Below are 27,754 nucleotides of genomic sequence, written 5' to 3' on the forward strand. Positions count from 1 at the left end.
GCTAGTATAGAAATAAGCTTACAAACACGGATATTTTATTGCACAATTTGTATTCTGAATTGTCAAAGCATTACACACAGCCACTGAACACAGTGAATTAAAACTCAGAAAGTATTGTCTCATAATGAATGGGAGTTATCTCAATGAATGGGAGTCTTGGGCTAATGATTACGCTGTTATTGCAGAGCTGGTTTTGCCTCATTATTTTGCCAGTTACCAAACTGGACTGTGGGCTATAGCTTTGCATGTTCTCTAAAACCAGTGGTGTTTCAAACTTTTTTTTCTGGTGACCCAGTTGAGGAAAATTGTTGATACCTGCGACCCAATGGAGCTGGGGATGAGGGGTGGGGCAGGAAAGAGGAGTCAGGGTTGTGGGAGGGGGCTCTGGGCTGGGGGTGCAGGCTCTGGGGTGGAGCCAGGCATGAGGGGCTTGGGGTGCAGGAGGGGGCTCCAGATTTGAGGGGGGCTCAGGGCTGGGGAAGGGGATTGGGGCACGGGCTTACCTCTGGCGGCTCCCGGTCAGTAGGGCAGCCAGGCTGCAGAGACAGGCTTCCCACCCGTCCTGGCACCGCAGACTGCGCTGCACCCTGGAAGCGGCCAGCAGCAGGTCTGGCTCTTACGCAGAGGCGCACAATTGGCTCCACGCAGCTCTTGCCCACAGGCGCCGCCCGCCCCCAGTGCTCGGGCAGCACATTGAGGCCCCGCCCCCCCCACCTAGGAGGCGGACCTGCTGTTGGCCACTTCCGTGACACAGCGCCATGTCAGAACAGGTAGGGACTAGCCTGCCTTAGTCGGGCAGCACCGCTGACAGGACTTTTGACAGCCCAGTCAGCGGTGCTGACCAGAGCGGTCACGACCCAGTGCCTCACATTCCGTAACCCAGTACTGGGTTGCGACCCACAGTTTTAAAACCACTGCTCTAAAGAATCTAGCAAAGGGAAAGGAACACACATGGTTTACATTTTTGAGGTTTCCAAAACTTGCAGTGGCTCCACTAAAATTCTGCCTTCCTTGAGGCATCTGAGGCTAAGCATGAAGGCTTTGAAATGTCAACAAGCCCTCTCCTGTCAAGCCAAAAAAGATAGCCATTTGGGCTGGAATTTCACTGAACGTCCGCATGATACCATCTCCAAAGGCAAGCAACACAAATATCCTCTGACAGACATTTGTTGAGGATAATTTAATGTTTAGTTCTTCTAACTCAAGCATATTCGTACTCCAGGCAGACGCATACAGTTCAGTCACATTAGAAAGGTTTATGACTCTGAGTCCCCAGACTCAGCTACACCAGTGTCACAGCTTTTGAGAGAGAATCTAGAAGTTGATAGTAGCTGTACTTCAGGTCATATTCCATGTCATACCAATAATTCACTGAGGAGACAAGAGATAGGAAAATTGTTATTGTCTGGTGTTAGAAATGCCTTTTGGCCATATTCATATGCTGCTTTAGAAGGTAATGCAGGCACTCATTTCTCAAAACTGGATGAACTTTTAAAGAATCCCACCTCTGACTAGAGCCAAGCATAATGCAGGCAGGCAGTGAGTCAGCATCTGTTACATAAACTCTGCCAATGCACCTCAGTCCTTACTCACATTAACCCCCAAAACGACAGTCCTGGGACTCTCCTGAGCAGACTTGCAAAACGTTTAGAAACGGAAAATGTCCGCTATGATCTAGGCCAAGAATACAAATTCATTTTAATTTATGACCTACTCTAGATTTGAACCTCTCTCTCCCCACAGTTTTTAAAGGATGGTGCACTAACCCACCATTCTGCCTTGGTCATCATATGGAAAGTGTTTTAATTTTGCCTCTTAATTAAAATGAAAATTCATACATCTTTTTACCATGCTACGGCAAGTACTAAAATAAATGCCTCCAATATCTGCAAGCGGTGTTATATACTTGCTTTCATAACTAGGTTGATGTTATTCAACACTCATCTGTTACTTATTTTTTCTCTGCATGGAAGGAGTTGCTCTGGCAGAATAGATACAGTAAAGCCCTTCCTTGCATCCTGCAATACAGACAGTAATGGTATAGGTGTAGAAGAGGAGAAAGGTTTGAAAGTCTGGAGCTCTCTAAGCGGGTGGCGGGGGAGAGGAGAGAGAGACACACACACAAGGAGATTTTTGTTAAAAGGCAGAGACAAGAAATAACTTGTATATTTGTTTGGTTTTCTTTTATGCAATAAAGACTCATTTTTACTGGCCTGATAATAACAGACACTAAAAATCCAAACTTCCTTGTGCAGTTTCTTTGCCTATGGTGTAGAGTCAGCCAATTTGCAGCCAGCAATCAAATAACCTGCTTAGCGCTCTCTAACAAAACAAACTACTACAGGGGTGGCTGTGTTTGGCTCTCTCTCTGCAGCCTCAAGGACTAGCTGATTTTTCCTACCTTCTTCACCCATTTCACTACATTCTTTTGCAATTCTATATAAAATATGGTCAGAATAGTCTTTGCAAGTAGGTAACACTATAGTCATGTGCCAAGGTGGCTAACTCTACCAGGGATAAAGAAGAAAAGACTGTGAAAGTGCCCTAGTACCCAACCATGTTTTGCTGGAGAAAATGGACTATGCCATCATGGATTGAAAATATGTTTGTCACTAACAACTCTTCTTACCTGCTATACAACCATGTGACTGCTTAACATGATGAAACCAGAGAGAAGGGAGGTACAACATCTCACCAGCTTTCACTGTGCACCGCAAAGGCCTTGCCTGGGCATACTCTGGGTATTGTTCAAGATCTGGATTTAAAGGATCCAGTGGAATCCATGGCACCTGCAAGGAGAAGAGTATGTTGTACGTGCAGCATTTAACAAGATATAAAATGTTAGGGTCCCCCAGAAAATGGAGTTGTTAAACAAAAAATTCACTTACTGAACTTGTAAATAAAATGTACCAGAAAATATATAGTTGTAAATCCTGTAAAATCCACTTTACCATATTACAAGAATGCTCCTTTCTATAAGACATGGTGATGGATCCTTACATTTACCAAGTACTAACTGCAGACTCTGTTTAGGGCATAGGAAAAGGGATCTGATTGTTTGTGACAGAGGTTACGTGGCAGGGAATGGACCTGGGATAGAAAATGGAAGGGGGGGGAAGAGCGTACCTGAAGGATTGCTGAGTGAAGACAGACATGGTTAGCCTATTGGTAGGAAGTATGAAGGCCAACAAAAGCAGAAGATAAGTTGAGCTTGGGTAACCTACAATTTTTGGGTGATACAGATATGCCAAAATCGAGGAAAGAAGTGGGACCTCTAAACACTGAGGATGGGGTGGAGATTAGAGATCATCTAGGCATGGCCCAACACCTAAATGAATACTGTGCCTCAGATTTTTGTGGGAAATGAGGAGTTTAGGAGTAGTGCCAGGGTGGCTAATGGAAACAAGGATATAGAAGTAGAAATTACCACATCTGTGGTGGAAGTTAAACTCAATCAGCTTAATGGGACCAAATCAGGGGTCTCAGATAGTTCCTTTAATATTCTTGAATGGAGGTTGACATATAAAATTGCGGGACCAATGACTAGTATTTTTAATGAATATGTAAGATTGGGGCTTGTACCCTACGACTGGAGAATTGGTAATATGTCACTTGTTTCCCAGATCACTCTTTCCCCTTTCTTAAAAATTATAGGCTTATTAGTTTAACCTAAATTGAATGCAAGGTCTTGGAACAAATTTTGAAAGATAGTTAAGGACACAGAGGTAAACAGCAATTGGGATAAAATACATCACAGTTTTACAAAAGGTAGATAGTGCCAGACCAACCTGATGTCTTTCTTTGAGAAGATAACAGATTTTTTAGACAAAGGAAATGCCTTACTGAAACTGAGGTAAATTAGATCCACTGCATTTGATACGGTTCCACATGGGGAATTATTAGCTAAATTGGAAAAGACGGGGATCAACATGAAAATCAAAGGTGGAAAAGGAACTGATTAAAGGAGAGACTACGACAGGTCACACTGAAAGGTGAACTGTCAGGCTGGAAGGAGGTTATTAGTGGAGTTCCTCAGGGATCGGTTTTGGGACCAATCTTATTTAATCATTTTATTACTGACCTTGGCACAAAAAGTGGGAATGTGCTAATAAAGTTTGCCGATGACACAAAGCTGGGAGGTATTGCCAATACAGAGAAGGACGGGGATATCATACAGGAAGATCTGGATGACCTTGTAAACTAGAGTAATAGTAATAGGATGAAATTTAATAGTGATAAGTGCAAGGTCATGCATTTAGGGATTAATAACAAAAAAATTTGTTATAAGCTGGGGATGCATCACTTGGAAGTAACAGGGGAGAAGAAGGACCTCGGAGTATTGATCGATCACAGAATGACTATGAGCCGCCAATGTGATATGCCATGAAAAAACCTAATGCAGTCTTGGGATGCATCAGGTGAGGTATTTCCAGTAGAGATAAGGAGGTGTTAGTACTGCTTTACAAGGCACTGGTGAGACCTCATCTGGAATAGTATGTGCAGTTCTGGTCTCCCATGTTTAAGAAGGATGAATTCAAACTGGAACAGGTACAGAGAAGGGCTACTAGGATGATCCGAGGAATGGAAAACCTGGCTTATGAAAGGAGACTCAAAGAGCTTGGCTTGTTTAGCCTAACCAAAAGAAGACAGAGGGGAGATGATTGCTCCCTATAAATATATCAGAGGGATAAATACCAGGGAAGGAGAGGAATTATTTAAGCTCAGTACCAATGTGGACACAAGAACAAATGGATATAAACTGGCCACCAGGAAGTTTAGACTTGAAATTAGACAAAGGTTTATAACCGTCAGAGGAGTGAAGTTCTGGAACAGCCTTCCAAGGGGAGTAGTTGGGGCAAAAGACATATCTGGCTTCAAGACTAAGCTTGATAAGTTTATGGAGGAGATGGTATGATGGGATAGCCTAATTTTGGCAATTAATTGATCTTTGACTATTAGCGGTAAATATACCCAATGGCCTGTGATGGGATGTTAGATGGGGTGGGATCTGAGTTACTACAGAGAATTCTTCCCAGGGGACTGGTTGGTGGGTCTTGTCGACATACTCAGAGTTCAAATGACTGCCATATTTGGGGTCGGGAAGGAATTTCTCCCCCAGCTCAGATTGGCAAAGACTCTGGGGGTTTTTCGCCTTCCTCTGCAGCATGGGACATCATGTCTCACTTGGTGATTTAAACTAGAGTAAATCGTGGATTCGCTGTAATTTGAAGTCTTTAAATCATGATCTGAGGACTTCACTAACTCAACCAGAGGTTATGGTTCTATTACAGGATGGACTTGGTGAAGTTCTGTGGCCTGCGATGTGTAGGAGGTCAGACTACATGATTACAATAGTGCCTTTTGGCCTTAAAAATCTATGAATTTAGAGCAACTGTATAATTTCATAACTGCAACCTTTATCCCTTCTTATCCTCCTTTTCGTCATGTCTAACATTGAATTGTAAGCTCTATGTACTTATTAGCCTGCATTACCAGGATATCTAAACACTTCCTAATCTTTCACATATTTTCCCTCAACACCTCTGTGTATTACTACTGAAGTATTACTATCCTCATTTTACAGCTGAAGAACTGAGGTGCAAAGAGGCTGAGTGACTTCCCCAAGGTCACATAGAATGTCTATGGTGGAACAGGAAACTGACCCAAGCCCCCCAATCCCAGGCTAACACCCTAAGCACTGGGCTATACTTCCCCTCTTTGGGACAGGGATCTAGTATTTGTATATGTTTTGTATGGTGTCTCCTTACAATCATTCTGACCAAATAATAATTACTACTATGAATAAAAAATGGTTTATAAAGATAACTACTATGTTTATAGCACCAGAACATTTTTTCTAGGATGAAATTCACCCCTCTGCAGAGGGCCAACACAATGTATGCACAGCAGTGAAATTCACCCTTGATGAGCTAAATTCCTTTATCTGGTATTATTTAAAAAGACTTTTAATGGACCTGTTTGTGTTCAGTGCACAGAAGACATTATTTTGAAAGGCTATTCCTTTAACAGCTATTGATTTCAATGGTTCCCAGTTTGCAGTTAGAGAGTCATCTTAGAAACAGGACATACTCAAATAATAACCACAGAAACTTGCAAGGGGTCACAGGGCACAGTGGAATACCTGAAACTACTTTTGACTAATTTTTTTTTAAAATTGACAGGTTGACAAGTTGATGGTGTTCTTTTAATACAAAGATGTCATAAATACCTTTTCTGCAGCCTTTTCATCCACAACCTGAAACGAACCATCTTCTGATATGCAATACGTCGCAGGTAGGTAGAGCTCTGAAAGTGTAGAGCATGGAAAAGGTTAAATGGCATTAATCTCAATAAATACAGAGTCTTAGTGACATAGTACATGACACTTTCAAGATGGACTCAAATATTAAGATACCATCACACAACCACCATTTCCAGTTTTCTTTCCTCTGCTTCCTTCTTCCCTTTGTTCATTCCGTGACACATGTCCTTCAATTTCTGTCCTCCCTATTACCAGCTCTGCACTCCTCTATCACAATGTTCTCCAATGCCTCCCTTTTCTACGGCTCTGTCCTCTCTTCCTTCAAATGAATTATTTTTTCCTTTTCCTCAACAGACATACGCCTACCTTCTCTTGATCCTACTTTGTTCCAATTACCATCCCACTTCCCTTTTCCAAGTCACAATTTCTCCCCTATCTTACCCAGTATCCTATTCTCTGGCCTTTCTGCTTTGCTCATTCTACCAAGAGAGCTTTCACTGGAGTTCTTAATGACCTGTGGCTAATCTTTCACTTCTAGTTTTATCTTATTTGGCTTATCAGCCATTTTAGAAAACCTGGGCTTCTCTTCTTTCATTGCTTCTGCACATGTGGTTTTCTGATTCTGCAGTCCAATGCTGATTGCACTTTTGCTGATCTTTAGATATTATGATAATATATAAAAACAACACACACAACTGGTATTAGTCCTTCATTAGAGTTACAATCTAAAGCTCAAAAGTCAGGGAGTAAAAAAAATTAAGGTTCTTGTGAACAGGTTCACATAGCCCATCTTATATACCATATGTTGTGCACATTAATATTTATGTTAAATGTATACTTGTAAAAGTAATATAGAAATAGGAAATAAAAGCTATGGGTATTCTGGTCAAGCTAATGTTAGTATAAGAACCTTATTGTGTTCTTTGTTAGATTTCAGCATTTACATTTGTAACTTTAATTTTTTGTTAATGTACATATTTGTATTTAATTTCCCTGCTTTTTTCCAGAAAGAAAGAGAATCAGCAGAAGGAATCAAGAACTACTGCACATGAGGATCCTGCAAGCTTCACCACAGAGGAGATATTTTAATAATTCTAAAGCTGGAGGAATTCCAGCCAGTCCAACACTTAGAGCACAGATCCACGTGACAGATCCTCAGCTGGTATAAATCAGAGTAACTCCACTGAAGTCAATAATTTATACCAGCTGAGGATCCAGCCCCAAGAATAGAAATCTCTACTACTCCACATAGTAAGTATTTGGTAATAGATTTCTATTCACATTGCAAAATGTAACACTGAAAATGTTATCAGAACGTTATTCCTGTCTCTACCTTTCATTAATTTGGACACTTCTCTTTACACATTTCTACACATTCTCAAGCATGTACCATAGGGGATGAAGGGGCGGTCACTTGGTGGATGCAGCAGAAAATGTTTCTCGCCGGAAATCACACAGTACAAGTTCTCGTAGTGATCTTTATGTACTAAAATTGAGAAAGAAGAAAAGCACCACATCACAAATTGTAGCAAACTGAAAGTGACAGCTCTTATTGGCAGTGGTAGGCTGCTTCTTCCTCTTGTGGCCAGAGGAGAAAGAAATAATAATGAAATAATATTTCATATGTATGCAGCACTTTTCATCCAAAAGGATTCCAAACTACTTCACCAGCAACATACAGAGAGCAATACAGAAAAACAGTCACTTCTGGGGTGGAACCTGGCAAGCAACCTGCACAGAAACACACTGATCAACAGTTTGAGGGCAGGCAGGAATTTTGGCTAGCGTCTCCACTTATGAACACGTCCTGAGACCTTCAGTGTCCAAGGAGAGCAGACATTACCTCATTTTTTAAAAGTCTCATCCAAAATACCGCCACACAGAGCAAATTGCAAGGTACTCAATCTACCTCAGAAAAATACAGGGCTGAGTCAACAATTCCAGGAACTGAAACTGTGATTCCAGAGAGTAAATGTATTTCAAATTTGATGACTACACCACTAAACCATCCATTTCTGCTCTGCTCTAAACTCAAAATCTCACAGAAAGGAGATGGCTAGGACAAAAAAAAGAGAAAAAACAGGAGCCGCCATACCACCTCAGACCAGTGATCTAGCAAGTCCAATATTCAACGTACTGTATGGAAGTTGCTAATAAACTTCAGAAGAGGAGGAAAATACCCATAATGTTATTAATTGTGCAAAGTTCTACTAGAGAAGGGAGAATCCTACCTGACCTTTACAGCAATTAGCCTGAGTTATGAAGCATGAGACTGAAATTGATTGCTTTACTTTATACCCAGGTGCAAGATTTATAGGACAGAAACTTTCAGTATTCACACCTGAAACAATAAGCCAGATGCACATACAGATACAGCAGCCAAGTGCTGGGACAAGGTGGGTAGGAAGAAAGATCATTACATATGAAGACGACAGTTAAAGTACAACCTATCCATTAGGATTCCACAAAGAGACCTACCCACCTTACCCCTCAAAACAAGTATGTCAAAATCTGAGCTGAGGGCACATACAAGACCTGACAGCATTATATGCTACGCACAGGATGTCACAGCAGCAGACTCGCCAAGCCAGAAAATTCACAGCATCGGGCTTCTTTCCTGCAAGGGGAGGAAGAGGAAGTGATTTTTAACAGAAAATTAATTTGAATGTTATGTTTAAAGAGCTGCAGATGAAGATTTTTCCGCCAACTCAGTTTGTTTATATTCTCCACCCACCTCAGTAAATATGTCAGCCTTGATCTCTAATAGCTAATAATTAGGAGCTCCTTCTAGACTGAAGGCTGTCGCAGAGACCCACCATACTAACTGATGGAGCATTATTCATCCCCAAGGCTGTGCTTTTGACCTTCAGCTCACATTTTCTGGAGACCTGGTTCCCCAATACATAGCTCAAATCACAAAATAGCGCTTCATGTACCAAAACCCCAAAGGGATCAGGAGAACCACATTAAAAGGAATGAATTATGCTCTAACAGGAAAGTCGACTGTAACAAATAATCCTTTACTACCATAAGCAAGCACCTTCAACCGCACAACAAGGGGCAGAAAGGTAATATTAAAGCAGCACTCTAGAGTATTGTCTATAATAGGCTTTAAAAAAAAATTCCACTTTTGCTATCAGTTTAGCTCCACAGGTGGTAGCAACACCTGAACAATAATGTAGACAGGGCCCCAGGAAGCCGCCAACCTTTTTGCCACTTGTGGATGAAAATTATGTATATTAATACAATAGCACAGTTTCACACTCTATGAACCTGCTAAGCAAGCAAGCTGTTTTGGAGTCCTCCAATCCACAGGGCAAGGTTAAGCTATTTTACGACCCCTCTCCTTCCTGAGTTGACAAAGCCATACTAACCTGTGCCAATTAGAAAGATAACAAAAATATTTGGCATGTAAATATCACAGAAGTTTAAAGTGCTATATAAAGTATTCACTGATTGCAGGGGGTGTTTACCGAGTGCCTCACTCATCCACGGTACCTCAGGCTCCACATCACCTAAAAGTTCAGGAACTCCTCAGTCAGGTTTGAACACTGCTTCTGCACATAGAACACACTTGGAGAGATCACTTTCTTCTCCACAATGTCCAAGAAGTTGCTGAAAAGCATGTGCCGCTCCTCTGGCATGACAAACCGGTCCTGATAAACAGCATCAGCATAACCATTTGGCGTCACTGCCACACTCACCATCTTGGAGCCTGCTACCTTCCTGCAAAATATATCTGAGGTTCAGAGCCAATTGAGGAATCTACAAACATGTACTTTAGAAAATTTTTTAAAATCACAATTTGCTGTGTGGATGTACTGAGAAATCCTCTCTCTTGGACATAGAAGTTCCAATTACTGAATTATTTCATGTCCACACCTGGGTTTTTTGTTAGTTTGCTTTTTGTTTTTTAAAAACAAGAGGTGCTTAGGTTTTGGGGTTTTTTTTAATAATCATAACTAATGCCACCAGGGCCAATGGAGGCAATGCTGCCAAACCTACAGCCACAGAAAACCCACCCCAATCAGAATAGGATGAAATGCCAGCACGTTTCTGCTCATGCACCACAGTTCACAAGGTGTGCAGCACTAACTGCTTTGTGCTGAATGAGTGCTTTAGTGAAAATCTGATTCTGCTGGGGAACCAAGACATCACTATCTATTGCAGCCCTGACTGGGGCACTCTGCACGTTCCTCCTGTTTAACAAGAAGCTCGGAAATACTATTTCCCTATCTCTCTCTCTCCCCACAAGTTCTGGCACACAAAACCAAATCTCCCATATCCTTTAATGGAACTAAGTACAGTACAGTAGTTGGGGGAAGAAAGTAACTTCTGAATTTTGGGTGCTGCTGGGATGCCCAACAGAAGTCTTCACATAGGATTCCAGGTTCATTTGAGCCAGTCTTATCAATAATTTAAAAAACCGAACAAGAAGCTCTCTTCTGATGGTTTGTAATGTTCAGCTGAGCTACTGCCTAGCTTCAAAGTGGATTCCTACCTGAGATAAGTTAACGTCCACTTCTTCAGAGCTGGCCAGTGACCGAAGGCATTCTGAATTATACATGGTTTGTTTGGACACACCCATTCCCGATAAAATTCCAGCGGAGACAGAAGGCTATCTAGGTATGGCACAGATTCCGTCAGTCCCAACTCTGCCCAGACAAAGAAAAAATCAATCTTACAGAAGTCTTGAAAGCAGTTCAAGCCACTTAAACCATCTCTACACTGTACTAATCAATTTTAAAACAAGTTAGAAAGTTTCCCCAGTGTAGACAGGACCATGGAGACTACACATCCCTACATTCAGTGCTCCAGCTTAGAACTGGTCATGCTCTATGCTGGAACCTGTAGTCTCCAGGGGTCAAAACCCTACATATTGATGAGGTGGTCTTCACTGTCAGACTCAGCACATGCAAAGCCACACAACTGGCCACAACTTGTTTCAGCCTATTGGTTGCTGTGATTCATCTCCCACGTGATAATACTTCATACAGACAAAAGACTAAAAGAAGGAAACAGCACCAATAGTGGGGCTCATGCAACAAAGATGCCTAGAGATAGCCTCACCTTCTGAAACATTCAGCACCTCTCATCAGATGACTTTCATTTAGGTTCCTACATGTAATTTAGAGACCTGACTTTAAGGCCATTTTGCAAACTGGGTGCCTAAAAATCATTATTGTCTACACAAATAAATATATAATACATGCTCTGCTGGCAAACAAATCTTTAGGTTTTTTTTTTTATTTTAGAGATTACACTAAACCAAAGGCAGAACATAGGAGAACCATCTCTAAACACAATGTTTTTCAAAGTTTCCCACATGTGGCCATTGGATCTTTAGCAGTAACCAGCAACGGATTTTTTTAACCGTTGGGTTTGTGCACTGCTTTGCTTCTCCACAAAGTACGACAAAGGCCCAAAGCGGTTCTCCCCACGTCCTTCTCTGCTAAGTTTGTACCTTTGGTGGCACCAGGAATGTACAGTCTGGCCTTCCCTGATTTTGCTGCAAGACCTCGGGGGGCGGGGCTCGGGGAAGTTTATTACTGGCTCTCCCACCCTCGCTATCGGGCCAGGGGCTGTCCATAGCCTCACAGAGCCAGGGGGTTAGAAGGGACCGCAACGGTCCCCGAGTCCTTCACTAACGGTCTTTCTCCAGCGTGCCCGCTGGGCACTAGCGGGAAGGGAGGGGGACAGACAAACCCCGCAGCTGCCACGCGCTGGGACTCAACCCCCTTCCCCGCGCTGGGCGCGGCGGTTCCCCTTCCCTCGCCTTGCGGGCGCCACAGAACCCGTCCCTCTCAAGCCCCCGTGAGGCGAGGCGAGGCGCGGAGACGCCCCTACCCCTGCGCAGGGACCCCTGCTCTCAGGCCGGTGGCAGCCAATCAGGGCCCGGCTCGCTCGCGCTCACCCCTGGCCTCCGCCGGGAATGCCGCCAGGCACCTCCGCACCGCCCGCAGCGCCGGCACCTCCCCTTCCCCACCCGCACCCGCCATCCCTAGGCAGCCGCGGCCGCCAGCCGGCCAGACTGACGTCACCTCTGACGTAGTCACGCACCTCGACGCAACGTGCAGCTAGGTGGCTAATGAGCATGCCCAGTAACATCTGCTGAAGCCGCTGCCCTCGCTCTGCCCTTACTTGGGATTCCACGTGCTCAAGGGGGCAGGTCGGGGGCGGAGTCTGCGCAGGGCCAAGTGAGCGCACGCGCGGGTCAAACAGCTGGAGGCCGGGGCCAAGGGGCGGGTGCCGGGTTTGGGGATGGGCTGGCAGGCAGGGGCAAAGGGGATAAAGTTACCCCAGCTGGGGTGAGCCTTCTGCCCTGGCTGCAGAAGTAGGGCGCATCTCAGCACGAGGGTGGGGTTGTTAACGGTGAGGTGCAGCCTCTTGCTTTGGATTGAGCTGCTAAAGGAGATCGGTCTGAGTGATGTGTTTTACATGCGGCCATACCCTTGAAAATTAGAATCGTCACACGTGGTTGTACTAGTGTCAGAGGGGTAGCCGGCCCTGGTACTCTGGATCTGTAAAAGCGGCAAAGAGTCCTGGGGCACCTTATAGACTAACAGACGGATTAGCGCACAAGCTTCTGTGGGTGAATACCCCCTTTGTCAGATGCATGCATCTGACGAAGTGGGCATTCACTCACGGAAGCTTATGCTCCAATACGTCCGTTAGTCTGTAAGGTGCCCCAGGACTCTTTGCTGTGGTTGTACTAGTGTTTAAACGAAATCCCGTAGCAGTTCCTATACCCGCATAAAGCCCCACAGGCATTCGCTGAGCTGAGCTACTGTTCCGCTTGTCTGAACCGAACAGCCTTGTCCTTATAATCCTCCACAGACTGTGGGTTCACTTATTTACTTTTTCAAATGTTGTTTTTATTGCTGCCTCTTAGCCCTTCATTTACCTCTGTTAACACTGTGAAGAGGGAGGTTATTGTGCTATTTAACTTATATTTTTGATAGCAAATAATCATTGAAAATATTAATAGTTGCTTGCTAATAGCCTCTGCAGTGACAGCTCATCGTGTTTCCACTATAATGCTTCCTGGTTATATTGCCATAGTAGTTTTTAATTCTACGCCTACATTTTTGGGAGAAGTTTCTTGTACACAAATGTATTCTTTGGGATCATATGACATCAAGGCTGACTGATTTCCTTAGTTAATGTCAAAACTTCTCCAGTTTCATTTGATCCACCAACAGGGATTACCTTTGTCAATTGTTATTTTGCCTCTCCATCAAGCACCCTAGTGCTTTTTCACATGTCACCACTTGTACATAGAACTTGGTTCCTAAATATTCATTCCAGGCGTGATTTTTAAAAGTTGAAAGCTCCTGGATGCTTTTGAAAATCCTGCTAGTCACCTAAAGACCTTCAAAAATCTGGTTCTAAGGGCAATCTTGCATGAAATCTTTCTCAGAGGCAAATTTGTATTGTAATTTTTATTAAATATAGGTGGACAACCCCAAAATAGCTTAAGAACCACAAGAAATCAAAAATCATGAGTTATGCATCCAAAAGTAATTAAATTAATAATAAACAAATACATTGTTTTTTTTTTAATTTGCCATTTTGTTTCTGAGCCCTTAGGGCACACTAGCTTCATACTTCTGCTGTTAGCTTGCCCAAAGAATCCATATATGCCTAAAACGGTTGTACATTCCTGTAACATTCAATACCATTTTGGACTTTTCCAGTAACATGTGAATCCCCCCCTTGCTTTGTAATTGAAAACTTATTAAAAATCCTTATTTCTGTAAGTAACTCCCCATCCTGTGAAGTGCACACCATGATCTTATTACTCCTTTGTATTTGTTGGCCGGGTGAGCATAGTGCTGACCTCACCTAGTTTGCCTTTTGGTGAAACTAAAGTGCCTTGTCCCCACTATGTTTTTACAGTGGGATAGTTAATGCACGTTAGGTTTCAGAGTAGCAGTCGTGTTAGTCTGTATTTGCAAAAAGAAAAGGAGTACTTATGGCACCTTAGAGACTAACAAATTTATTTGAGCATAAGCTTTCGTGAGCTACAGCTCACTTCATCGGATGCATGTCAAGGTTCCTTCCCCACTCTGAACTCTAGGGTACAGATGTGGGGACCTGCATGAAAAACCCCTTAAGCTTATTTTTACCAGCCTAGGTTAAAACTTCCCCTATTTTACCTTTTGCCCTTGGACTTTATTGCTGCCACCACCAATCGTCTAACAAATATATAACAGGGAAAGAGCCCGCTTGGAAATGTCTTTCCCCCTAAAATCCTCCCAAACCCTACACCCCCTTTCCTGGGGAAGGCTTGATAAAAATCCTCACCAATTGGCATAGGTGAACACAGACCCAAACCCTTGGATCTTAAGAACAATGAAAAAGCAATCACGTTCTTAAAAGAAGAATTTTAATTGAAGAAAAAGTAAAAGAATGACCTCTGTAAAATCAGGATGGTAAATCCCTTACAGGGTAATCAGATTCAAAACATAGAGAATCCCTCTAGGCCAAATCTTAAGTTACAAAAGACACAAAAACAGGAATATACATTCCATTCAGCACAACTTATTTTATCAGCCATTTAAACAAAACAGAATCTAACGCATATCTAGCTAGATTACTTACTAAGTTCTAAGACTCCATTTCTTTTCTGTTCCTGGCAAAAGCATCACATAGACAGAGAGAACCTTTGTCCCCCCCCCCTCGCAGCTTTGAAAGTATCTTGTCTCCTCATTGGTCATTTTGGTCAGGTGCAAGTGAGGTTATCCTAACTTCTTAACCCTTTACAGGTGAGAGGATTTTTCCTCTGGCTAGGAGGTATTTTAAAGGGGTTTACCCTTCCCTTTATATTTATGACACACCCCCCAAATCACAGATAGGGTGGAACACTGACTGTGATTTCTTCCTGGAGCGCTAGGAGAAAACAGAGTTAATAAGACACATGTATCTCTAAATATACTACCAAGTATATAAAGACTAGCAATATTTTCCACATCTCAAGGACGATTTTAAACCAGTTGATTCTGGGAAACTTTCACGGGATAGTGCATCAGCCACTTTGTTAGAAGCTCCTGAGATGTGTTGGATGTCGAAATCAAAATCTTGGAGAGCTAAACTCCACCGAATAAGTTTTTTATTATTTCCCGTGGCGGTATGAAGCCACTATAGCGCAGCATGGTCGGTTTGCAGGTGGAAGCACCGTCCCCAAACATATGGGCGTAGCTTTTCCAGAGCGTAGAAAATGGCGTAAGCTGTAGCTCACGAAAGCTTATGCTCAAATAAATTTGTTAGTCTCCAAGGTGCCACAAGTACTCCTTTTCTTAATGCATGTTAGTTATCCTACAGTAAAAACTCACATTTTCTTAGCACTGAGGACACAGACTATAATGCTGACTTAGATGTTAAATGAACTATTATTATTAATAGCTTGACAATGCTGATACTGATTGGGTGGCTAACATTGCTCCTTCACCATTAATGGTATTTGCAGCTGAATGCCCCCTGCCCCACCCACTTGTGTGGGAGTCATGGAAAACAAGTTAAAATATTTTAAACTCAAGGAATTAAGAGGCTCCCCCCCTCCCTTAACTTCTTTTGTTCCCTTCCCTTTCCTTATTAAGGGCTTGGCTACATGGAGGGACACTAAAGGTGTGAAATTAAGGCACTATAACTTATGTGCATTAACTCTCTTTGGATATAGCTACACAGCAAAGAAAAAGCCATGGGTGGCCCATGCCAGCCAACATGGGCTTGGGCTGTGGGGTTGTTTCATTGCTGTGTAGAGTTCCAGGCTCAGGCTGGAGCCCGAGCTCTGGGCCTGGGCTGGGTGGGAGGATCCTTGAGCTCAGAAGTCTACACAGCAATGAAACAACCCCGCAGCCCAAGCCCCGCAAGCCCGATTAGGCTGGCACAGGCCAGCCAAGGGGTTTTTCTTTACTGTGTAGACATACTCTACGCAGATACTCTCATTCAGAAGTAAAGTTGGTTTCGTTTTGGCAGTGTCAGTCAGAGTGACCATAGAAGACTGCAGGAGTCCTTCCCCCAAACACCGTTAACCACTGAGGCCTTGACCTGTCTTTTTAAGTATTCTAGAGTTGAGGTGTTACCCACATTTGATGTTTTAAGTCCAAAGAGAAGGAGCAAAGCAGTGGAGCACTCAACTTCCGTGAGTGATACCCTGTGTAGAAAAGCCTTTGCAATATTTCACCAGGTATCAGTTTTGGCCTGACAAAGTTTCAATACCTGAGTTAAGGTTAACATTTAATGTGATCTTGCTCCTTCTCTCTGCTCTGTGCTGGTCAGGACAGCTTTCATGAGCAGGAAAATGAAGGCCTGATAGCATCATGGTAGGTCCTGCAGTGCATGCAGACAGGGTGGATTTGATTTAAATCAAATTGATTTAACTCATGATTTAAATCACTAGTCAGGAAGACTCGATTTAATCATGGATTTCTACATAAAAGTGCATTCTTGTTGCTTGTTATAACCTTAATACATATTCTTCACAGCTCAGTGATAGATGTAGGTTTGTTTTTTAGAAGGTACACACTATACATTTTAAGTGATTTATTTTGAAAACTTTTCAGATTAGTTTTACAGCTATATCAGAAAATGAATGATTGGTTGGTTATTTCATTTACCAAAGGTAACTGAAGCAGATATTTATGAAGTCATTGGGAGTTGAACTATCTCCAGTTCAACAGGTTAATCATTAATATTTGGAGGATTTTCTTGCCATGCTGTATTAGGAGGAGAACATCACCAGACAGACATTTAAATTGTTTTATTTAACTAAAACAACAATGTTATGTATTCTGGATTTTTTTCTTCAACAGCAAACATATAATATTTTAACAAAACAAGCATATGAATTTTTGAATTTAGTTACACATTCAAGTTTTTTAAAATCAGGTTTGTTTTTGTTAAAATTGTTTTTAAACTAAAATAGTTAAATGAAATATTTAAAAAACAAATTAAATCGACTATGTCAGCCAGGTCCACATGAGAAACTTAAAATATTGGCTTCTGCAGCTAACTCAGTCGTCGTCACCTTCATTTTCCTGTTTGTTCATAATCTGGGAAAGAAAAACAAGCTTTCCTGATTTTTCAGGTCCCAAACAATTTCTCAATTTGGAATGAATTAGTCCAAAGGAAGAAAATATTCTTTCTACACCGGCAGAAGAAGCTACTGTTGTTAAAAGTGAGATTATCACTTCAACAGTCTCTGAATCCAAGTGCTTAAGTGACTTCCACCACTTCACTGGTGTGACTTTCTTTAAAACATCATCATCAAACATATATTTCTTGAATGGTTCACCCTTAGCTCTGAAGTTTATTATAGTTGGCATTATGGAGGGATGATTGCTGGATGTCCAGGTCATAGCCAACTCCTCTTCTTCAGCAGTTAAGGTTTGACTCTGGTACCGAGTATTGAGAATATCTGCAAGAAAATGAGCGGGAGATAGTGCTTGTCCCATTCGTTTTTTTAATGCTTGTAATTTAACTCTGTCATTGCATATTTCTCTTTTTAAGGTCTCACTCCATTCCTTCCAAATTTCTATAGTGTCAGCAATAAAACAGCTATTTCCCTGCATGGTGTTCAAGGCTACAGAAATAGGCTTCAGGATACTCAGCATGTGTTCAACATTTCTCTTAAGCTCAATGTTGAGAACTTTGGCTGTGACAGTGCCATCTATTTTTTCATGATTTTGTTCACAAACTGTCATCAGATTAGGCCAGTTCTTGATCTAGTGCTCAACACAGTCCACTACTGAGTTCCATCGCACGTCTTGTGGGAGAGTTAGTTGGTTCCTCCCACTTTTTTCGGAGGAGCTGCTCCAAAGTGGTTGTTACGGAAGTATTTTGCAATTTCAACATTTTATTTCTGGAACACTGAAGTCTTTGGCTAGGAAATGCATCAAATGAGCAGTTGAACTGTATGTTGATAGCTTGGGACTCTCTTCACTCTCTTCTAAATAAATTCTTCTCATCTTGGATACATTTGCAGCATTGTTTGTGACCAAGCTGCGTATTAGATATATGAATTTTTTTTCACAGTTTGTTATAGTTTTTACTGCTACTTCTTGTAAGTATTCTGCTGTGTGTGCATTTCCTGATGTATCAATTGTTTCTGTAAGGAAGACATTCCTACTTCTATTGTCACACAAGCACATACAACAGGATCATTGATAGGAACATTGCTCCACCCATCAAGACTCAGGTTAACAATTTTACCCTCTAGACCTTTTGCACACTGCTTAATTTCTCTTTCATACACATTATTCAGCAATTTTCCCATGACATCTGCTCTGTTGGGTGGTCTGTATCCTGGTCTTAATGACTAAACCATGTTAACCAAGTGTGGGTTCTCAATCATATGGAAAGGAGAGTTTGTTGCATAAACAAATGGGGCAATTTTTTCATCAATTACCTCTTTTTGCAAACTGCTGGTTCTTACCACAAACTTATCTCTGGTTGTTTCTGGAAGATGAATTTTTTTTTTCCTTTTGCTACAGGTGATATACTGTGGCTATGTGACATATATGATGTGACAAACACTATCATTGGCAGATAACTCTGAAGCTATAGAAAATGATGGTGATCTTGAAGGTGGATAGTCTTTGAATCCCTGCATGTTGAGGATGGATTCTCCTAAACAAAATAAGTCAATGCAGTTATTTAATTAGTATTACCATACTGCTCATTTAGTATTACTCATTGCATTCACTGACACTTAGAACTACTTTTAAGGTGAAATTGTAAAAGGAAGATCTGCCTATTTCAGCTATTTATTTTTATCACAACTGCATCTAAAATGAGAGTACCATAGAGTAACAACTATATTTTTTGCTCAAACATGAGAATTCAAGAACAGTCCAGAAGGAAGACAGGCAGTCCTTAAGAAAGAAGTATGAAATAAAAAAGTTTACCAACCTGAAGATCCTGCATGTTGAGACATGTTCCTTTCATCATCTTCAACGCAGCTTCCTCCTGAGAAGGAACACTTCTCATGATGTTGTTTCATTCGGACAACCAGACCTTGCATTTCTTTGTTGCACTGTTTGCACGCATGCCTGTTTGACCCTCAGATAGAAGAACTTCATTAAAAAATATTCCCAAACTGGGTCTCTTTTACGGCCTGTTGCCATTATAGATTTTCCCTTCTGTGAGAGAATGGTATGGTAAATCTCAAATCAATGAAGGCGACACTCAGGAAGACCTCAAGACTTCCGGAATATGCTGCTCAGAGAGTTTCACTTTTGTTTCTACTGCCTGTCCCTCCCTTCTCACATTTATCTCCAGACTTCTTCTCATTGTCCAGATCTATTCTACCCCCAACAATCTTCTATTCTTTGAACTTTTTGAAACTTTGCACTTTTAGAGAGAGGTAAGGGATTGACTCTCTGTACATGAATTTACAGAGGGACAATAGGATTGAGGTCTGTTATTTCTTACCTCTCTATATTATTTATTTAAAAACATTTTTGCTAACAAGCATGTTATCTCTGGAGAGACAACTCCACAGATTGAGAACTGCAAAACTAAGCATCTCTGATGGTATCTTCTAGACTGAGCACTGAGTCCCATGGAGTAGATAGAAAGATTAACCTAAATAATCTATACAGAAGCCCCTGGAACCACATAAAATTGGGTCCCTAATCCATGAACTATTGGAACTCATTTACAAAACTTTTCTTAAACATTACACGAATATATTGTCTCATACTATAGAATTAGAATTTATAATCCCTACTCTATGATGAGATATCTTTGAGCTATAATGTATCTTAAAACTATTTTTAAATTGGTTTTTTCCTCAAAAAGCATTTTATCAAAAAAATCCCATTTAAATAAAAAAATTTAAAAAAACAAAAACAAATGTTGATTTTTATCCCCTCTGCATGCAGAGGTTGTTAGCAAGAGCGTGCACATGTGTGCTGTGAAGGATGTTTTTACTGACAACACTGAGAAATGGCTTGAGAAGAAAGAGGGTGCTAACATTCTGATGAAGAAGATCTGAAGAAACCAGGCACGTACACTACATATTGTGGCCACATTATAGAGACGTAGGGCTAGATTCACAAAGGTTTAGGTATCTAAGTCCCAATTTTAAGCTCCTTTGCAATTCCCAAAACTCCCACCAAACCCTTTAGGCACCTAAACTTACTCAGCACTTGCATTTTCAGGGTACAAGTTACTTAGGCACCTAAGTTTTTGCCTCTGGGCATGCACACAGCTGCCTTACTGTCGGCACCTGGATTCCTACCTTCCACCTAAGCCCCAGAGCAATTTACACACCAAGAAAGAGGGGGGCAAATGCCTATCTTGTCTATGGGGCCGGATTAGGGTTGCCAACTTTCTACTTACACAAAACCGAACACCCTTGCCTTGCCCCACCCCTTCTCTGAGGCCCTGCCCCCGCTCACTCCATCCCCACTCCCTCTGTCGCTCGCTCTCCTCACCCTCACTCACTCATTTTCACTGGGCTGACTCAGGGTTGGGGTGTGGGAGGGGGCTCCGGGCTGTGGGGTGGATCCAAGGGGTTCCGAGTATGGGAGGGGGCTCCAGGCTGAGGCAGGGGGTTGGGGTGTGGGCACGGTGACCAGATGTCCCGATTTTATAGGGACAGTCCTGATATTTGGGGCTTTTTCTTATATAGGTGCCTATTACTCCCCACCTCCTGTCCCGATTTTTCACACTTGCTATCTGGTCATTCTAGGTGCGGGAGGGGGTACGGGCTCTGGTCTGGGGGTGCAGGTTCCAGGGTGGAGCCAGAAATGAGGAGTTCACGATGTGGGAGGGGGCTCTGGGCTGTGGCATGGAGTTGGGGTGTGGGGGGGTGAGGACTCCAGCTGGGGGTGCGGGCTCAGGTGTGGGGCCAATAATGAGGGATTTGGGGTGCAGGAGAGGGCCCCGGGCTGGGGCTGAGGAGTTCAGAGTGCGGGAAGGGGCTGGGGCAGAGAGTTGGGGGCGGGGGGCAGCGTCTGGCTGGGGATGAGGGATTAGGTGTGCAGCAGGGGGCTCCAGGCTGGGGATGAGGGGTTCAGAGTGTGGGAGGATGTGAGGACTCCAGCTGGGGGTGCAGGCTCTGGGGTGGGGCTGAGGATGAAGGGTTTGGGGTGTAGGAGGGTCCTCCAGGCTGGGGTCAAGGGGTTCAGAGGGTGGGAGGAGGATCAGGGCTGGAGCAGGGTGTTTGGGTTGTGGGGGGGGAGGGTCCAGGGGTGCAGGCTGTGGGTGGCGCTTACCTCAGGTGGCTCCCGGAAGCAGCAGCATGTTCCCCCTCCAGCTCCTACGTGGAGGTGTGGCCAGGCGGCTCTGCGTGCTGCCCCGTCCGCAGGCACCACCCCCGCAGGTCCCATTGGCTGCGGTTCCTGGCCAACGTGAGCTGCAGAGCCGGCACTTGGGTCGGGGGCAGCGCATGGAGCCCTCTGGCTGCCCCTATGCATAGGAGATAGAGGGGGAATATGCCACTACTTCTGGGAGCCATGTGGAGCCATGGCAACCAGGGAACCTGCCTTAGCCCCACTGCGATGCTGACCGGACTTTTAATAGCCCAGTCAGCAGTGCTGACTGGAGCCACCAGGGTCCCTTTTTGACTGGGCATTCCAGTTGAAAACCAGATGCCTGGCGATCCAGTAGGTGAGCTGAGAATCAGGTCCCATTTAAAATCTGGCAGGAGGAGGACATGGCGTCACCCCCGATAACTTCTATCCCAGTGGTTAGAGAGCAAGGTTGGGATGTGGGAGACTCAGGCTCAATTCCCCCATCAGGCAGAGTAGGAGAAAGGATTTGAACAGGAGTCTCCCCAATCCCAGGTGAGTGCTCTAACCACTAGGCTACAAGGTAGGCAGCAGCGCCTCTTCCTCGGGCTGTTTTGCGTGGAGTTAGGCACCTCCCTAGCTCATTCTCACAAGGGGTCAGACTAGATGATAGTCCTGGTCCCTTCCGGCCATAAACTCTATTAAAGATGGGTTTGTAACAAATTATCACATTTTTATTGAAACTGTTTAAGACACAGAGTACAAATGAATACAGAGTTAAAAACAGGCCCCAGACGGGTGCCTCACAGTGCAAAAATCCCACAAACATAAAACAGTTTTTTTCCAAATAATTAAAAAAAAAGACATTTTAAAGATTTAATTTGTTTTTACCTAAAGCCAAAGTATAAAAAAAACACACATTCATAAATAAAGATTTTGTTTTTGTGTTTTTAAAACGGTGGAGGAAAAAAGGTAGTGTTGAAAAACACGGGTAAAGAGTTCTTTGTCTGGTGCCTATGGCATAACTAAGACATGCAGAGTGGACATGGCTTGTTCCTAAAATTGCTGCCCCATGCATCTTTGTCCATGCTTTACAGCAGGTTACCCACACGAATATGCAGTCCAATCCGGTACATTATTTACAACAAGCAATCCGGAATTCTGGACATCCTAGTCTTATCTACATCTGCTCAACAGCACTCCAGGGCTGCAAGAAGTCTTGTGTTTTTGTTTTTTTCTTCTAAATGAGGTTTTTATCATTTAATTTCCGGGACACTGCACCCCAAGTGGAAAAAACTTACAAATGCAGGAGTATACCAACAGCGTTTAAATACCTCCACTTCTGTTTTTGATTTTTAAAATGTACTTTAAAATTGAAAGTTCATACTGTTTCAACTCCTTTGGAGAAATATACTGCTTCCTCAGAGATTTGATGAGTGAGGAGAGTGCTAAAAGACCTGCCCCAACCTTTACTTGGGAGATTCCTCAGAAAGGAGACTACCTGAGAGAGAAAGTGAAAGAAATGCAGGCTCATGTAAGAGCACCAGCTGTGCATCTCAATGTTCGGCCAAAAACATGAGTTGGCTTTAGAGGGAACTAAACACAAAGGGTTTGCTGTCTTGTCAGATTCAAGTACTTTCCACGGCACCACCCGTTCACAGGTCTTTGTGCATTGTCCTAAGAGCTCCCTCAGGAAAAGTAACACAAGCTACATCAAGATGAGAAGAAAAAACTATTGTCATTTCAACCAGGAACATCCTGATAGGAGGGATGGCGTTTACGCAAAGAGGATAGAGTGGTAGGCCCAAATTCTTTAAAAGTTTTTGCTAACCAATAATTTCCTTTAATACGCTACATCTGCACACACACAAATCTATAAGGGGTCCAGGCTCCAAAACTGCCTCCTCCCACAATCTTCTTCACTTGCCAGCCACCAATCATTGTTCAGGATTTCTCCTGCCAGACTATGGAATGACCTATGATGTACATGCAGGTCAAATGTAAGCAGTGCGGCCTGCAGCTACCAACTGCACTTTCTGCTCCCTTTGTTCTCAAAACTGGAATTTTTCAGCACACTTCCTACTGCCAGCAATGGGAAATCATGAGGGAATTGCCATATATATCTATATATCTACTGAATCAAGTTTTCTCTCTGCAACACTTTCTCCCTTCACCCCTTCTCACCACCAAACTTGGGATATCACTTTGATTTATAGGTCTTTAGCTTCACAACTCCTCTTAATGCTAAATCTTAAGCAAATGGTTGAGGTTACATACCTTAGCCTTCCCACACCTTCTAAGAAAGAGCTGTTTACATGGGAGCAGGTGGGAAAAAAGGGGCTCAATAAAAAGGCATTAAACAAAACAACTACCCCACCTATTCTTTAATTCACACCTCTAAACTCAGTCCTGGTTCTACTTCCCTGAAGCCCTGCCTCTGCTGCACTACATCTTTCATACCCCGTCAAGGCCTTTATTGGCCAGCCTATGTTCTTGAAGCCAAGCCTATTTCTATTCCTAACACTATTCTCCTGGAGGCCCTGACTCTGCTTTCTAATTATTTTAAAGCTAAACACTCTACAGATTCCCCGCCCCCGCCTGCCGATCTACTTGCTTGAGCCTGCCCCTACCACAATTCTAACTAGACACTTGCCCCGTTTGCTGTTTTCCCACCTACACCCAGGACCCAGGCAAAGTCCACATCCAGCACGCACAAAAATCCTATTCATCTTTTTTTTTTAAAAACTCACTCTCTGTGAATTACTCTGAGGGAGCCGTATCTGACACTACTGTGAATCCTGATAGCTGCTGCTTTTCACCTACGACAGTCCGAGGTACGCCATGGATTGGATTACTGTATCTAACAGGAATAGCTTTGGGGCATATTCTATTCATTCCAACCATCTGCTCTGCAGCATTCTTTCCAATCCGGTGTCACCACCTCATACTTTAAATACAAATAATAATAAAATGGAATCAATTCTACAAGGGAAGGCATATGAAGAACCCTCAAACCACTATTGCCAGTACCAGAAGATGCCTGGGTTGAAGGTACTGCTATTTTACCTGAGTGTCTGTGCCCCAGTACCAGCAAGAAACCTCCTGTGGACTGGCACATACGTTTTCACAGTCTGAAAGTGAAGGGAGAATAGCTGGTTGACCCACACAGTCAGCCTGACCCAGACTATCCCCATCAGAGAACCAACAGGATTGCCATCTCACATTCCATTCGTGAGCATCCCTGCCCCCTCCACCTAAGGAAGTTCCCAGAGATCTTCACTTCATTCCTATGCAAACAGCTCCTTTCCATTTGCCATAGATGCTGCCCACAAAATCCCAGCTCACCATACCCTTCAGCACAACACAATGGTGGGAGGGGACTAGAAGCCCAGCAATCTGAGGTTTAAACCTTGAAGTACAGTATAACTCTATTGAACTAGAGGTCAGAGAGGACACTTGAAACGTTTGGACAGATAGAGTCAGATGACAGGAGGAACCAGCTGAAAGGCTCTGAAAGGGCTTCCTGCACCTGAAGTCGCCAATTCTGTAGCTCAACGAACTGATGGCTAGCCAGCAAGCTGAGAAATGGCCGCCTTGCAAGTCCCCAGCCCTGGAGTTCAACAAACAGATGGGCCAGCTGGCCCCAGACCAGCCAGTCATGTAGAGAAAAGGCTGCACCACAGGTCCCCCAGCCCCAGAGTGCAGCAAACCAATGGGCCAGCTGGCCCCAGACCAGCCAGTCATGTAGAGGAAAGGCCGCACTGCAGGTCCCCCAGCCCTGGAGTGCAGCAAACAGATGGGCCAGCTGGCCCCAGACCAGCCAGTCATGTAGAGGAAAGGCTGCACTGCAGGTCCCCAGTTCCCAAGTGCAGCGAAAAGCCAGCCCCATTCTAGAGAACCACAAGACCAGAATGATGGCCAGCTTGCCCCAAAGCAACTACAGAAAAATCTACTTCAAGTCCATGACCGCGGAACACATCTTTGGAGGCTGGCCAGCTTTAAAGGACCTTTGCTGATGCCAGCCAACATTTATATCCAGGGCTAGGCTAGATACTAGAGTTTCACACCCTGGGACTGTTCTGCTCTATGTTTTTTTAAGAGGAAGACTGAAGGCAGAGAAAGAAAATGGAATAATCTCCCTGGGTAGCCACCTGCTTTGATATGGATTCCCCTACACCACATCCTATTTTACTAGCTTACTGATACTGATCAATAGCAACACTGGATACTTGTAAGCCATGACAATAAATACATTATTGCCAGCTTGAAGAAGTCTGATAAGGCAAGAAGGCTATTGCACACACAATCTCACAGGGGCAAGGTTTTCTATTTCTCCATCAAGAGACGCATGAAGGGGTAGGGAAAGGATGGGGATAGTTACATCCCACAATATCCGATACTGGTTGCTCAGCACTCCCCGGAGATCATTTTCTGTAGTCCGTTAGAAAATGTAAATTATTCTCTGCTCCCCTGGAAGGTTAAGAATATTCTGTTTTCCTGGTAGAGACAGTGAAACCTATTGACGGTCTTTCCTACCAGAACAATGAAAGCATCAAAGTGGAAGGGAGCAGCAGTTGCATGGGTGATCACTCTGATCGAGGGCTTCGCTCAAAGAGATGGAGGCCTTGCCTCCCACTTAACTTCTCCCAATAAAATCATTCACCTCCAACTCACCCCCTTCACCACAGTCTCATTAGAATCAAGAGATCAGTATCCAATTCCACTCTCAGAACATGGCTAAAAGGAATTTTGTAGCTGTCTTTTCATTTTCCTACATTATTTCAACCTTTTTCTTTTTAATGTTTGATGAAAACCCAATCTCAAGTATTTGAGCACAGATAAAATGCCAAAGCTCATTTAAAAAGCCACAATGTTCTTGTTACATAATCCCCACAACTTGATCCAAGGGGTAGCAAATCCTCCCCCCTCAGAGGAGAGTGGAGGTAAATTATATCCCAGACGGTCTTTGAAACAAAAGGAAAAGCCAACAGGGTCGTCATCACAACAGCAGGATTACTGCAGGAAACAAGCCAGGGATGGGAAAAGGAAGATCAGCAAGAGAGGTTGCAGCAGAGAAGACCAATTTGGTAATTGCACAGACACTCCAGCCTGCCTCCGCTGTTAGGGGTTACTATAATACAGAGATTGTGTCTCGCAGGGATACGGCAAAGGAGAAAAAAATTGTTTGTTTGAAAAGGGAAGGAAGTGGCCACCAAATACTCGTGAAAAGGTTAGCGCAAACGTCAGAAAAATAAATTAATAAATAGAACGTTTAAAAGTCTGCCTTTGGATTCTGATGAAGCCCTGGGAGGGAGTGATTGGCTTCATCCAGGCCCCTTTTGTTAGTCAGCAGTTCAGAGCTTCTTGGGCAAACTGAATTTACTTTTTGTTCTTATGGGAGATGCCAAACATCTAGCTATGGACAGATTTCCAAACAACTTCTCTACACTCCTCTTTCCAGGCTGTGTTCACAAACTGGAAGCTGAAGAGTATTGGGGAAAGTTATTAAAACTGTGGCCAGCACATTGCTAAAAACTAGGAGACACCTGTTCTATGGGGCTGAGAAGATCAGTTTAAAAAGGTCTCTCCCTCCATAGATCAGGGTGGCGACAGCACTTGTCTGAGGCTTCCACTGTGGTGGTCCTCCTGGGATTATTTCTATGGAGCTATCAGTTTTACTCAAAAAGTGTTTTTTCTGACCGCCAACGCTTCAGAGTTTTTTGTCCATGCGCCGTTCCACAGCTTGTAGTAACAGCTCCGAGTACTGTTCCAGCAAAGCCAGAGTCTGCTCATCCCCAAAACGCCTAGGACTGGACAGGGCAGCACCACTTCCCTCATTCAGCGACCTAATGGCATCGTGTGGCTTCACCAGCACCTTCTTGGCCCTTTGGAGCTCTTCTCCTTCCTTCAGGGAGTCCAGTTCTTTCTTCATCACGGAGAACGTTTCCGTTAGGAGGCCAGCAATCTTATCTTTGTCAGTAGAAGACTCCATGTCCATGGATACCTGAGAATTAAAAAAATGCAGTTAGTATTTAAACAAGACAAAAAGAAGGTGTTCTCAACCCTTTAGGGCCATTGAGAGCCATAAATGTGTCTAAGCAAAGGGTACAATACACTGCTCTAAGTATAGGGTCTGCCTTAAAGTGGTATTGGAGGGTGCATGTGTGCTCACATAAAGAGCCCAGCTCCTACTGCATATCATATTTGCTAATCCTTTCCCTGGGCATTAAAGGATTTAAGAGAAAAATCAGAG

At 43.4% G+C, this 27,754-nt stretch overlaps 2 protein-coding genes across 6 annotated transcripts in view; both read right to left on the reverse strand.

Moving 5' to 3' along the window:
* Nucleotides 1-33: 33 nt before the first annotated feature.
* On the reverse strand, nt 34-12,301 carry JMJD7 (jumonji domain containing 7). Its single transcript, XM_027818178.3, is given in 10 exon segments — nt 34-1,371; nt 2,630-2,789; nt 6,230-6,306; nt 7,653-7,748; nt 8,822-8,855; nt 8,857-8,879; nt 9,736-9,792; nt 9,795-9,988; nt 10,764-10,917; nt 12,177-12,301. Coding segments are annotated over 10 exon segments (969 nt in total). The 5' UTR covers nt 12,262-12,301; the 3' UTR covers nt 34-1,282.
* An 11,941-nt stretch (nt 12,302-24,242) lies between these two features.
* The window catches only part of MAPKBP1 (mitogen-activated protein kinase binding protein 1), a 120,740-nt gene continuing 117,228 nt past the window's right edge, over nt 24,243-27,754 (reverse strand). For all 5 annotated transcript variants that reach the window (XM_027818141.3, XM_043549843.1, XM_043549846.1 and 2 more), the window contains one exon: nt 24,243-27,505. In XM_027818141.3, the coding sequence (XP_027673942.2) occupies nt 27,212-27,505 (294 nt within the window). In that variant the 3' untranslated portion in view covers nt 24,243-27,211. The remainder of the gene's footprint in view (nt 27,506-27,754) is intronic.

Source organism: Chelonia mydas, chromosome 6 (genome assembly GCF_015237465.2).
Source record: "Chelonia mydas isolate rCheMyd1 chromosome 6, rCheMyd1.pri.v2, whole genome shotgun sequence".
Classification (NCBI taxonomy): Eukaryota; Metazoa; Chordata; order Testudines; family Cheloniidae; genus Chelonia; species Chelonia mydas.